Below are 13130 nucleotides of genomic sequence, written 5' to 3'. Positions count from 1 at the left end.
AGTTTCCGTAATTCACCTTCAAATCTGATGTATACTATAGAATATACTGTAGATAAACTTCATGAAGTTAATTTTTCCTTTTATTCCTTGTTTGCCAAAACAAAACAAGATACCAGTTTAAATAGTTATGTCTCATTTCTTTATTCTCTTAATGTGGCAAATAACAATGACATTTTGGAAAGTTAATGCTACATTTGTGAGATAAATCAATTTTGTTATGGGCACTTAAGATATTTAATAACTTATTTAGGGTTTTACTTACTATATTTATGAACAATATTTCCCATAATATTTCTTTCTTATAAGGTTCTTTGGAAATTTTGGAAGGAATATCATAAAGGTCTCAAAAGATCAGTTGTGAAATGTTCTTCCCTCTTCTCTTTGTCTTTGTTATTAAACAGAGATTATATTTTCTTCCGTAAATTCTTGGTATAATTCACAGGTGAAGCTACACTGGTCTAGTGTTTAAATTTAGTATTAGAGATTAAATTCTCTGGCAGTATTTAGTCTACTGATTTAAGACTCAGGTTAGAATGCTTACCTTTCATCCTGGAGTTACCCAAGATCAAAACCTGCCTCCAGAGCTGGACTCCAGCCTCCTGCCAACACAGACCCTGGGGTCCAGCAGTGACTGCTCAAGTAATTTGTTTCCTGCCATCCGTGATGGAGACCTGGGTCCAGCTCCTGTCTGTGGGCTTCAGCCTGGCCCAGCCCCTGTTCTTGTCACAACGAGGACTGAGGAGCAAATCAGCAGACAGGAGCTCTCTTTGTGGGTCTCTGTCTGTCTGTCTTTCTCTCTGCCCCTCTTTCTATCTCTGCCTCTCAAAAAAATCATACCCAATTTTGCTAATGATTATAGATCCACTCACATTTTCTGTCTTCCTTATTCAGCTTTGTAAAAAAATCTTTCCATTTTAAGATGTTTCCAAAATCCTGATACACAGTTTTTAATATTCTCATCTAATACTTTTAATACCATTAAAGTAAGTGGTAAAATCCTTTTTCACACCTTTGCTTATTGACCAGTTTTGCTAGAGCTCTACCAATTTCATTGCTCATTTCAGAAGAAGTCTCTCAGGATCACAGCAATGGGTGAGGGGGTCAGGCCCTTTCTGTCCAGTCTGTAAATCTGTTCCTTCAGGTCCTCAGGCATCAGCTTCAGCCTGGTGGGGACGCTACGGCCGTAGGGCAGAGCCGACTGGGACAGCCCTCCCCAAGAGCCTGTGTGGGACTAGGGATGGCAGCGGTCAGGCAGCAAAAAGAGCAAAGATCAACTTTTACGATTCCACATATGGGTGATATCTGTGCACAGTTAATTCTCCAGGATTACACATGTTGTAATGAATGATAGGGTTTCAGTCTTTTTCATAGCTGAACAGTATTCCATATCACATCTGTAACAACATTGTTCTTATCCATTCATCCATCAATATTTTCCGTTAAATCAGTAACTGAGAACCATGTGTTAAAATCTGTTACTGTCATGGTTTTGCTTATTTTTCCATTTGGATTTTCTGATTGTCGCTTCACATGGGTTGAAGTTATATTAATACGGAAATTGTGAATGTTTTTTCTTCTCAGTGGATATTTTATTATGATGACATATTCCTCCTTATCTCATATTTCCTCTTTTCTGCCTTAATATCAACTTTATCTGATATTATTATAATGACACAAGCTTTACTTCAATTGGATCAGATAGTTATTATTTTCATTTTTTACCATAATACATTCTTTATAAGTATATTCCAAGCTGATTCTAAACTATTATATGCAAATACAGCAGGAACAAAAGTAGCCAGGTCTGCCCTTAAGAATAAAACTAAACTAGAAGATTTGTTCTACCAGAAATTAAGACTTTTTATAAGAGTATAGTACTTAAGGCAGCTCAATAAAATCACAAGAACCGACAAAAGGACCTATGGGATGAAATACAGTGTCAAGATCTATACAACAAAGTTAACACTGTTGATCCATAAGGAATGGATGACCCTTTTTTTTTTTTTTTTTTTTGACAGGCAGAGTGGACAATGAGAGAGAGAGACAGAGAGAAAGGTCTTCCTTTTCCATTGGTTCACCCTCCAATGGCCACCACAGCCGGCGTGCTGCAGCCAGCGCACCGCGCTGATCCGAAGGCAGGAGCCAGGTGCTTCTTCTTGGTCTCCCATGGGGTGCAGGGCTCAAGCACTTGGGCCATCCTCCACTGCACTCCTGGGCCACAGCAGAGAGCTGGACTGGCAGAGGGGCAACCAGGACAGAATCCGGTGCCTCGACTGGGACTAGAACCCGGTGTGCCAGCGCCGCAAGGCGGAGGATTAGCCTATTGAGCCGCGGTGCCGGCCAGGAATGGATGACCTTTCAATAAGTGGTACTGGATAAATTGTCTCTTCACATTGACAACCAACAAATTTTACCTCTATCTCATGTCCTACACAAATTCTACTCTGAGTAAACTGTGCCTCTAAATGTTGAAGTCAAAGGTAAAAGTTTTAGAAAAGGTGGAGGAAAGATTTCAGAGGATCTCTTTATGACATTGGGAATTGGGAAACAATTAGAAGTAACAACAAAGGAAAATGTTGTACTGCATTAAAGTGTTATTTTTATTTATCAAAAGTTACCATTAAGATACTGAAAAAGAAAAGTCAGTTCAGTATCTTAAACCAACAATAATAATTCCTATACAGAACTCTTCAAATCAGCAAGGAAAAAGTCTAAAAGTGAACTAAAGAATGAATGGGTACTTTAAAAATGGTATACACACATGATCCATTGAACTTATTTACCTTATAAATATTCTCACGAATGAAACCCATGATGATATACCATTACACATCCAAGAGAATGGCTGAAATGTTAAGTTTGACATTACTTAGCATGGAAAGGCTATGAGAACATGGAAACAGTCACATGTTGCTGGGAGTATACTAAACTTCAGCGATCATTATGCAAAGGGTTGTTGTTATTGACAGAGGTTAAACCCATGCATATAATTTGAAGACACATATCCACCAGAAATGTGGGAACAAAAGTGCCAAGAAATGTGTATATAAGCCCATCACAATATTGTACATAAAAGATATCAAACTGGAATATTTTCCCATGTCCATCAAAAGTAGAATATCTACATAAAATGTAGTATTTTCCAAAAAAAAATTATTTTCACAGAATGAAGTACTACGTAAGAATGAAAATGAATAAACTATGGCTAGCTGAGAAAACAAGAGGGATCTAACAACCAATACTTAGCAAAAGATTCTAGATTCAAAGGAATATATATGGTATAATTTCACGTATGTAAAGTTTAAAAACTGGCAATTCTAGTGTTAGAAATCAGAAAACTGGTTACTTTAAGGAAAGCAAAAGTGATTGAAAAGGGGAAAAGAGGGTTTTCAGGTACAAAGATTAGTATTTCTCTTGACCTGGGATGACGGCTGTGATCTTTTTCTGACGTTTCATTGAGCTACTCATTCATATTTTATACATTTTTATGTATTACATTTTAAAGTAAATAAACTTTCAAAAGTTCTTTTCTGAGGGGCACAAAATGATGCTTATTTCTGTTTGGTGTAAAAAGTTATGAAATCTATGCCATCTTTTCATAAGATGCATTGTGTGTGAACTTCTGGAAGACTTTCTCACATGCATGGATTTCAAATTTCTTGAACTAACCTTTTAATTCCATTTTCCCCAAAAAACTTAAAAAAAAACACTATTTTTGCTTTTACTTTTACTTGAAATGTGAGGACAGAGAAACAGATCTTCAATCCTCTGGAACAAAGCCAAGAGCCTGGACTCTAACCTTGATCTCCCATGGGGATGGCAGGGACACAGCTACTTAAGCAATCACCTTCAGTCTCAAAGGATGGGAAGATGGAAATTTTCAAAATGATAAAAATAAGCTGTCTCACATAAAAGAACAAGAAACAAGGTCTGGATCTTTAGTCCATGTTCTTTCCACCCTATTGAGAACTAAAATAAGACTACTATGTTTGAAACAAGAGCAACATACATATTCTTCCATACAATGATAATTCACTTCAAAGGGAGCTGACGGTTCCCCTGCAACGTGCAAACCAACTCACACAAAATGCAGGAAGGGCTCAGCTGTTGGGATCAAAGATGATGTGGAGCTTTGGAATACTGTGATGAGCAAGACCAAGCAGACAAGGGGAGGAGATGGTGATAAAGATCTGAGAGAGCCTCCATGCAGATGAACTATTATCAATTCCCTGGTGAGGAGGGATTGGTGGTTAAAATTCAACTCTCATTTAAATAATTATCTTAGAGAAGTCTGCAATTAGTTGTATATGTTTAATTTGATTGCATAAGCAAATCTGGTTATAATTTTATCCATATTGTGACTCATGAGTCATTCTCAAAATAGCCTCTTTTATTTGTTTGAAGTCATGAAGATCCCTGCCCAAACAGACTAGAGCAAAGCAATGAAAACAGAGTGTATTCCTCTACAATCAAGTCACTACAGGGACAGACTGTGGAGATAATTCAGGTTGGATCTGCTTGCATCCTGCCTACTTGTGGATGAAGAAGGGTGACATCACCACTCTGATCAGCAGGAGTTATATAAGCCTACAAAGTCTACAAAGGTAACAAGAGGACCAAGAGGCAGAATGACCTGTCATAGTCAATCAACTCACATGAGACACTGAAGGAACTCCTTGAATGAGACAGAGGGACCAGCATTACTGTGCTTACTGTTTGGTTAATTGAATTTTATCAAAAACAACCATGGCTTGAAGAAATGTAGGTTACACAATATATCAGCCAATTAATTAAAGTAGGAAGACTTTGAACCCTATGAATTCCAAATAATATCTCACTGTTTTCAAGATAATCAGCCTTGAAGAGTTTGTACACCATGAAATATTTAAACACCTATGGTAAAAATTAGCTGTGTAAAAATAAATAAAATAAGAAAATAGAAAGTTTAAAGTTTTGTTTTAAAGGGCTGCACTAAAATGTCTGCTTCAACTGGAAATAAATAAATATTAAATCAAGCATGAGTAGAAGGAGGATAATGAATGTAATTTTTTTCATTTTTAAGATTTATTTATTTATCCTAAAGGTAGAATGACAGAGAGAGAGAGAAGAGAGAGAGAGAGAGAGAGAGAAACAGAGAGATCATCCATCTGCTGGTTTACTCCTCAAATGCTCCCAACAGCTGAGGCTGGGTTACGCTGAAGCCAGGAATCAGGAACTCCATCTGGGTCTCTCACATGGGTGAGAGCTTGAGCCGCATTTGCTGCCTCCCAGGGTGGGCATTAGTAGGAAACTGGATCAGAATCACAGAGTAGTCTGGACCCCAACTGGGCAGTCAGACATGGGACGATGGTGTTCCAAGCAGTGGCTTAAGCCATTGAATCACAACTCCTGCCCTGAATGCAAAATTGGTGCATGATTCAGACTGTCAATATAGGTGTTTGATTAATGAATAAAATTTCAGATAGACAAGAAGTCCTTGAAGTGTCATGGAGAGTACAAATTATGAAAAAGCTATCCATGGATTTCAAGAAATTTTTTTTTCACCAAAATAAACTTATCTTTTAATTCCATTTTCCACTAACTTTCTGAGGAACCCTTGTATAATATACTGAGAAAAAAAGTTTAGATCACACCTGCAGGTCAAACTAAAGTTTCAATAACATTGAATGGAAGTTTGCTCAATGTTTTCTATAAAGCTTACCAATATATTATCCTTAGTTTGGACACCAATATCTTATACAGAAAGTGTTGACTTGCTCCTGCTTTTACAAATAAGTCTAAATTTGACAGTATACTCGGTAAGTCCTCAAGTTTCATTTTCTTTGGTTCATGGTACTCTGCCCCTCCTTTGCTCTTACTTTCTCTCCCTTTCATACGCTAATTTCAGGTTTTTAAGTCTTTTCCTTATTTTTAAACAAAGATATTTTAAAGTATTCTTTTTTCAAATGTTGAGTCTCCTGCTAAGAAGATTTTTTTTCCTACATCATGTAGCAGTGGTACTCTAATTTTAGGTTTTAGGTTCTACTGATTTCCATGGTGTTAATCCTCCCAGGGTAGTCTAGGCCCTTTAGAGCTCCCATTGTGATGTCACTAAACTCAGATTCAAACAGGGACATGCACCACTGACTTTCACAAGCCATTAAGAGCCAGTTCCAGTATATCATTGATAGATTGTAATTTTGTTTATTGATTATCTGGGGGAAGTAGTTTCTAGTAATATTTCCTCAATACGTTCTTTCTTGTATGAGCTTCCACTGTCTCACAAAATCATGTATTATCTGGTTTTGTTCTTTTTTTGGTGATGTTGTGGTTATTTTTTACCTCCAAATCATGAAGTCATTTGTTTGAAGCGCCCATATTTTTCCACAGATTTTCTAACTCCTTGTGATATTCCTTTTCACTGATCTAGCCTTATTATCTACATTTATCCTGCCCAACATAACTTCTTTTCTACCAATTACAAAACAGACAAACCAAAACATAGCCATCTATAATTCCAAGACTTAATGTCTTGATGATTTTCTAATATGTAATAAATCTTTATTAGAATTTAGCTGACCAGTTTCATTTTCTAAAGACTTAAGTCAAATGTTACTTCCCCTATTAAATTTTTCCTCCATCCCAATAGTTAAAAACCATCCTTTGACAGATGACTGACCTAGGAATAACATGCCAGTTAAGATGCTCACATCTCATATGGGAGCACCTGGGTTCTATCTCAAGCTGCAACCCTGATTCCAGCTTCCTGCTAAGGTAGACCCTGGGAAGCAGCAATTCCAGCTTCCTACCACCCATGTGGGGGACCAGGATTGAATTCTTGGCTCCTGACTTCCACTAAGTGCAGTTCTATAATATATTCCCAAAGCACTTTGATTTTATTCCTTTTATTTCACTGTATTAGAACTTTGGGGCACAAAAGCATGCCCAAGAAAAGGCTATTTAAGGGATGGACAGATAAGCAAATGTCGGAACATGTTTAACATGTTTGCTTTTTCATGGAAGGAGAATGTTTCTTTTATTGATAACCATAACCTATGAATTGTTCAGATTCCCACCCCACCCTCTGAAAAACCTAAAGACAAACCATACAGAAGGTCTGCATAATGGAGTTTTGAATTGTCTGGATAACTTCCACATCATGTGGCATTTACTGAAACAAATTTTAAACATCCACAATCACTTTGGGGCTATGTTTCTCCTAAGATTTGTTGAATATAAGAAATGAAACATCCTACGCCCTATCTACACCTGAATGCATCTCAAAAAATATTTTGTGAAAATACTTTTACTCTCTTTAGATTGTCCACACATTCTCTTTCAATGTGGCAAGGCTTAAAGAAGACTCTGGAAAAACATTATTCTGGCAGAGCATGCATTTTCCCAATATTCAGTTCTCCCTTCTTCTCTTCATGAATTGCAACTACTTAGGAGCTTGTAAGCTTTCCCAGATTCACACCCATTTCCCAATGGACTAAACCTCAGCATACATAATCTAGAGAATGAAAAAGATGGCAAAACAACTTTCCTATTCCAAATCCAATGCAAACAAACCCCTGAGGAGCATCTGGGACAACACCATCTCAAGGGTTCACCTCAGGGGTGGTTGTCAACACTTACTAGAGTCAATTCAAGAGAGTTTTTCCACAGCTTTGGAGCAAAAAGTCATCTTAAAAAGATTATCCACAAACACAATCAGCAAGGCTGGCCACTGTTTGTGAAATCCAAGTCAAATGAAAGCAGTGAGCATTCTCAACAGGGGGACAGCAGCTATTGAAAAGCAAAGGGGGAGGCAGAGAGAAGGAAAGAGAGAGAGGAAGGGAAAAGGAAAGAGAAGGAAAGGAAAGAAAGGAAAAAGAAATCAAAAGCCAAACTGTAAAGAGAGTGAAGGAGATCAGTAGAAAACATGCTACATTCTCCAATCAGGTATAAGTGTTGACTTTTTTGATACTTGAGGATGTAGCAACAATTAAACAGTTTTCAAGGCCTGGGACAACTTGTTTTTCTCCAACAAGCTTAATACTGTCATTATTCTGTTTATTATTATTTTAATGCTGCATATTTATGAAGTACAAGCAGATGAGGACATCAAGTCAATTAACATTTCCAATGCTTTGAAGATTTTTAAACACTTTTTTGCTTAACAATAGTTGTACATCTTTAGGGGGTACAGAGAGATAATTCAATAGATGCACACAATGCATACTGAGCAAATCCGGGTAATTACTATTTCCCTGTTTATTCTGTTTTGACAGGTGGTCTTTTAATGGCCACGTTCTCAACTCTATACCAAGGCTTCTACTGCTACATGTCCTCTCCTTGCCTTGGTTCACTTGAAGGTTTCCAGTGTTTTCATTCAGATTCCATAGCAGTGGCAACTGCTTAAAGCTCTTCTCACCTCTTGGGAGAATTTCTTTCCGAGGCGGCAACCTAGGGTGCCACTAATTGGTTTTGCATAACAGTAGGCAAATTTGGTCTTAAAGCAACTGTGAAGCTGTTTGGCAACAGGCTCCAGTACCTAGGACCAAAACTCAGATTCCTGGGCACCCCACTGGTGTGTCCATTACTGGTTCTGCAAACATGTGGCTGTTCACATAAGAAGACCTGCTGCCTTTTCCAAGCAACCTAATGGCTCTTCTCATTTAGACAGCCACTTCAATTTCTTTCGAACTCCAAGTTGGTATGTCGAAGTGCTTCATTGAAGAAGTTCAAAAATATTCATCAGACATTGATTGAACTGATAAATCTAGTTGTAAACTTTGCCAAGACAAATTTTAAAAATGGACTTCTGGTATGTCTTCAAAATCAGTTGCCTCTAGGAATTTCCTGTACCATGCTCAAATTAGTTTTAATCCAATAGTATATTGTTTTGACTGATCTTGTACACATTTCTAAAAGAATAGTTAAGGGATGTTTTGCTAAGTAGATCACATTCATGATAAAAGTATGTAAAAAGAAGAAAATGCCTGTTTGCGGTACAATACTCAGATAACTTAATCTTTTTTTTTTTTTTTTTTTTTTTTTTTAAGAATCAAGCTTTTTGGTACCCTTGATGTGTCTGCACTGAGATGCAGAGCCAATGTTCCTGCTGACTTTACAATTCCTTTGGGTTATGTAATGCATATTATTTTACTGATAATAAGCCATAAGAAGCAGCATTTTGCCGTATTGACATGGCCTGGCCAAGAACAACATGGAAACGAAATAGCATTTAAAAAACTGGCAAAATGTTTATGAATCCTAATCCTCTGCACATGAATAAATATATCTGACAAAGTGCAGAGTCCCTCACAGAGGCCTTTTTGACCTTTCTAATTTGAGTTCAATTGCATGTTCAGTGTTGAGAAGCCAAAGTCGGTTCTGCCAGTGTTTTAAGCTTAAGCTTTACAGCATTTTGTTATTTGTAAAAGTGAAATCCCAGATAATAAGTTATAATTGCTCTATTAATCACTTGAAAAGAGAGTTGGGAGGGAAACTGGGACTTGAAATTGCAATAATTGGTAACTGAAAGACATCCTTTTTGATTTTCTTACTTAGAATTTACCACATAAAACTACTGTGAAAAGTGCACACATGCACTTTTTTAATGGTGAGGCACATGCAATATGCCTCCTGTATTATTTTTTCAAAAGGAATGAAATTTTAAACTTCAATGTAGACATAATGACCTCTGACCTGGAAAAAATACAGAAAACCAGGCCTTGGATTATAAATTATATTGTCAATGAAAGTGAGAAGAACTCTTTGTTTCTTGACTTGCTTCAAGTATTACCTTTTCATTTCCTTTTTCCAAATGAATTATAATGTACAACACACTCATGTGTTTCTTACATTTTTCACTATAAAAATTGTTCTCTCCCTTAGCTTTGTTTTCCTGTGTACTGATATACCTGATACAACAAAATTTACTTTTCACTGTTCAGCACACTAAATCCATTTATTATGTTCTTGAAGTACCTTGTGAAAAATATTTATTCTTGTTTGAGTCCCCAAGAAAACTTGCTGGAAAAAAAAAATAGAGAAAGACACAGATCATTCAAACTTCCCTTCCTTGAATGTACAATGAGTAAATTTTAGATTGTGCTTATGCTATTGAAGATGCATAATGACAAGATGGTATTTAGGGTATTATAATAAGTAAGTCAAGGTTACCGTAAGGGATTCAGATAGTCAAAGTCAAATTCGTAGTTAATATAGTCAAAATGATCATTTCAATTATTACTTATTGGAGATGTTAGCAATCACTACACCAATATGGGAAGATTTAAGTTAGGCCAATGATGGGGCAGGTTTTTGGCCCAGAGATTAAGGAGCCTACATCCAAATCAGAGTATCTCGGTTCAAAACCCACCTCCTGCTCGTGACTCCAGCTTCCAATTATTATGCATGCTGGGAGTCAGCAGTGATGGCTCAAGTAATTGGGTTCCTGTCACCCATTTGGGATATCTGATCTGAGTTCCCAGCTGCCAGCTTTGTCCTCTTCCCAGCACAGGCTACTCTGAGCATCTGGGGAGTGAATCAATGTTCGGAAGATCTCTCTCCCTCTCAAATGAATAATAAAAACAACAACAACAGTGGCCAACAATACTTTTATCTCCTCCTCCATCTCAGGTCCCATCTTTCTAAACATGGGGAAAAAGTGCAGATCTCAAACTTTAAATCACATGACATCCTTCTCATGTCAGTAGTTTTCTCTATGAAAACAGTATATTGGATGTACAAGAAAAGCACCTGTATGATGATAATTACAGATCTCCCAGTCAAGATGGCAACCAGGGGCAGGAAGATACACAACACACTCATTTTGCTTTTTAAGTAAATGTTAGATACATTGTGAAAAAAAAACATTTAACTTTAAACAACTCTATCTTTTCTGAAACACGACTACTTCTTAAAGAAAGTGATCACAGGATATATGACTCCATCCTCACTAGAAATGCTCTGTTGGAAGAACAGAATTCTGTCCCATGCATAGGTGACAAGAGCAGAGACATAGAATTGCCTATGAACAGCCACTGAAATCTGTCATTTCCTCCCACAGAATCAAAAGGCCACTGGTTCTTGCAGATGGGTAGCATTTCTTTCTAGACAGGTCAATCAGCCTGGAGCTGCAATCCATAATCTACTGTGATTTTCTACACATCTGGTGCAAGCCTTTATAGTGCAAATATTAAAACCAGTCTGCCTTGCAGAAATGTTTCTATGTTTAAAATCAAGTAAGGCAGAGCAGGAGTTAGGTGCTGTGGTTAAGACCTTTTGGGAACACCCACATCTCATATATGGGTGCTTGGGTTGAAGTCCTGCCTCTACTTCTGATTCTAGCTTCCTGCGAATGGTCATCCTAGGAGCCAGCAGGTGATGAATCAAGTGCTTGGGTTACTGTCATCCACATGGGAGATCCAGCCTGAGTACTGGGCTCCTGCCTTTGGACTGTTTCCAGCCCTGGTTGTTATGGGAGTAAATCAGCACATGAAAGACCTCTCTCTCTGTCTCTCTCTGTCCCCTTTCAAATTAAAAAAATAAATTAGTAAAATTTATAAGATCAAAAAAATGATTTGAGAATATAGGTGACCATGCAAAAAGTCTCATCTTGTAGACAAGCAATATGGCCCCACATTAACTTAAAAAATAGAAATATCATTTGTTCTTTGCACTCCTATATTGCCATACACAGAGAACATTTAGTTTGACCTTCCAGCCCACAGGAATCTCAGAAAGATTCTGACATTTTAGAAAATCACAGCAATCTTAAATCATGCATGATCTGAAACAACAGTCAGTGGTTGCTACAATTCATTAGTTCATTGCATCCTTTGGTTTGTTGTGTTGTTCAAAATCACACAGCAGAGTAAAAGACTTGAGCAATGCTCAAGTTTTCTCTCCCAATTCCTTAACATTAATCATGTGGTAAAATAATCATATTGAAGCATTTTGGGTTTGTAAAACAATGGTAACAGAGTATGGTCAATGTGCAGAAGAAAAGGCATTTTTTTCTCTTAAATACTATAAGCAAGATATCTGTTAAAAATGGTAGAAATAGCAAATTTTTAAAAAGATATTATACCTGGTTATTTAATAATCTAAGCCATATTTTCAGTTTGCAAAAGAATGGCAAAATATGTGATAGTCATATACAGCCATGTATTCATTGAAAAATAAGTGAATTTATAACATTAATGAACACATACAAACCTTAAATACTTGCTGAACTACAATGAATTGGTCCCAAAATTTGCAATGACCTGGAACTGAACTGCAGAGCAATTTGATCTCAAGTCTGAGAGTGGTCAGAAAAATATGCTAAAATTTAATTGTGTGATATAAAAATGAAAAGAGTGACCTTTGACCATTTTGATTCAAGCTGAACTCACCGATCTGATACATTCTGGCTGCATGACTTTGCGTGATTTATCTACCTTTTTGAGACTCATTACTGCTATATGTAAAATGAAAATAATATCTACTGCTTAGCATAGAGATTTTTAAGTGATGACAAAAATGTTCTCAAAAAGCTCTTTCCTTCCCCCCGAACTAACATAATCCTACAGGAAATCTCAAGAGACAATTATTTTTAGTTTTATTTCTTATTAAATTTTCAGTGCTCCTTGGTTGGGTCAGCAGAAACAACATGGTTCTTTTAATGGTTACCTTTATTCATTTTTGAGTACTGGGAATAACCTGATGAAGCCTCTACACCTGGGAAAACGTTGTAGCAGATCTAAACTTAAGGACCACCTGCTTTCTTACGGTTAAAGCAACATTGCACTTTCTGAGTCTATCACATAAAAAAATTAACAATATGCATGCATGCACCCCTGACCCTTCGCCCTTGCTCTTTTGGATTCTTACCTCATTTCCTAGAAGGGCGTTTACACAGGCTTCTGATGCGTCACAGATGGCTGTGAGATCATGTCCCCCTTCTAGAGCCAACACTACACGTCCATCAGCCAGTGTCATCAACTGTTTCGTCAAATGACCAAAGCCTACCATAATACAAACAAAATGTTTCAAATTATTAAACCAAGTAAAAAGTACCACCAGGCTATAACACTGATGGAGCGTTTATTCTACACAAGTGGTTTCTCTGAACTTCTATATGCTAACTCAGGTAACACTCATCATAACTTTCATGG

At 37.1% G+C, this 13130-nt stretch overlaps 1 protein-coding gene across 1 annotated transcript in view; it reads right to left on the bottom strand.

Annotated features, from left to right (window-relative positions):
* The window catches only part of HDAC9 (histone deacetylase 9), a 528728-nt gene that overhangs the window by 44361 nt on the left and 471237 nt on the right, over positions 1–13130 (bottom strand). Inside the window, exon 24 of the mRNA XM_062178443.1 lies at positions 12847–12980. Within this exon, the coding sequence (XP_062034427.1) occupies positions 12847–12980 (134 nt within the window). The remainder of the gene's footprint in view (positions 1–12846; positions 12981–13130) is intronic.

Source organism: Lepus europaeus, chromosome 20 (assembly GCF_033115175.1).
Source record: "Lepus europaeus isolate LE1 chromosome 20, mLepTim1.pri, whole genome shotgun sequence".
Lineage (NCBI taxonomy): Eukaryota > Metazoa > Chordata > Mammalia > Lagomorpha > Leporidae > Lepus > Lepus europaeus.
The sequence above is the reverse complement of the archived record's forward strand: the minus strand, read 5'-3'. Positions and strand labels throughout refer to the sequence as shown.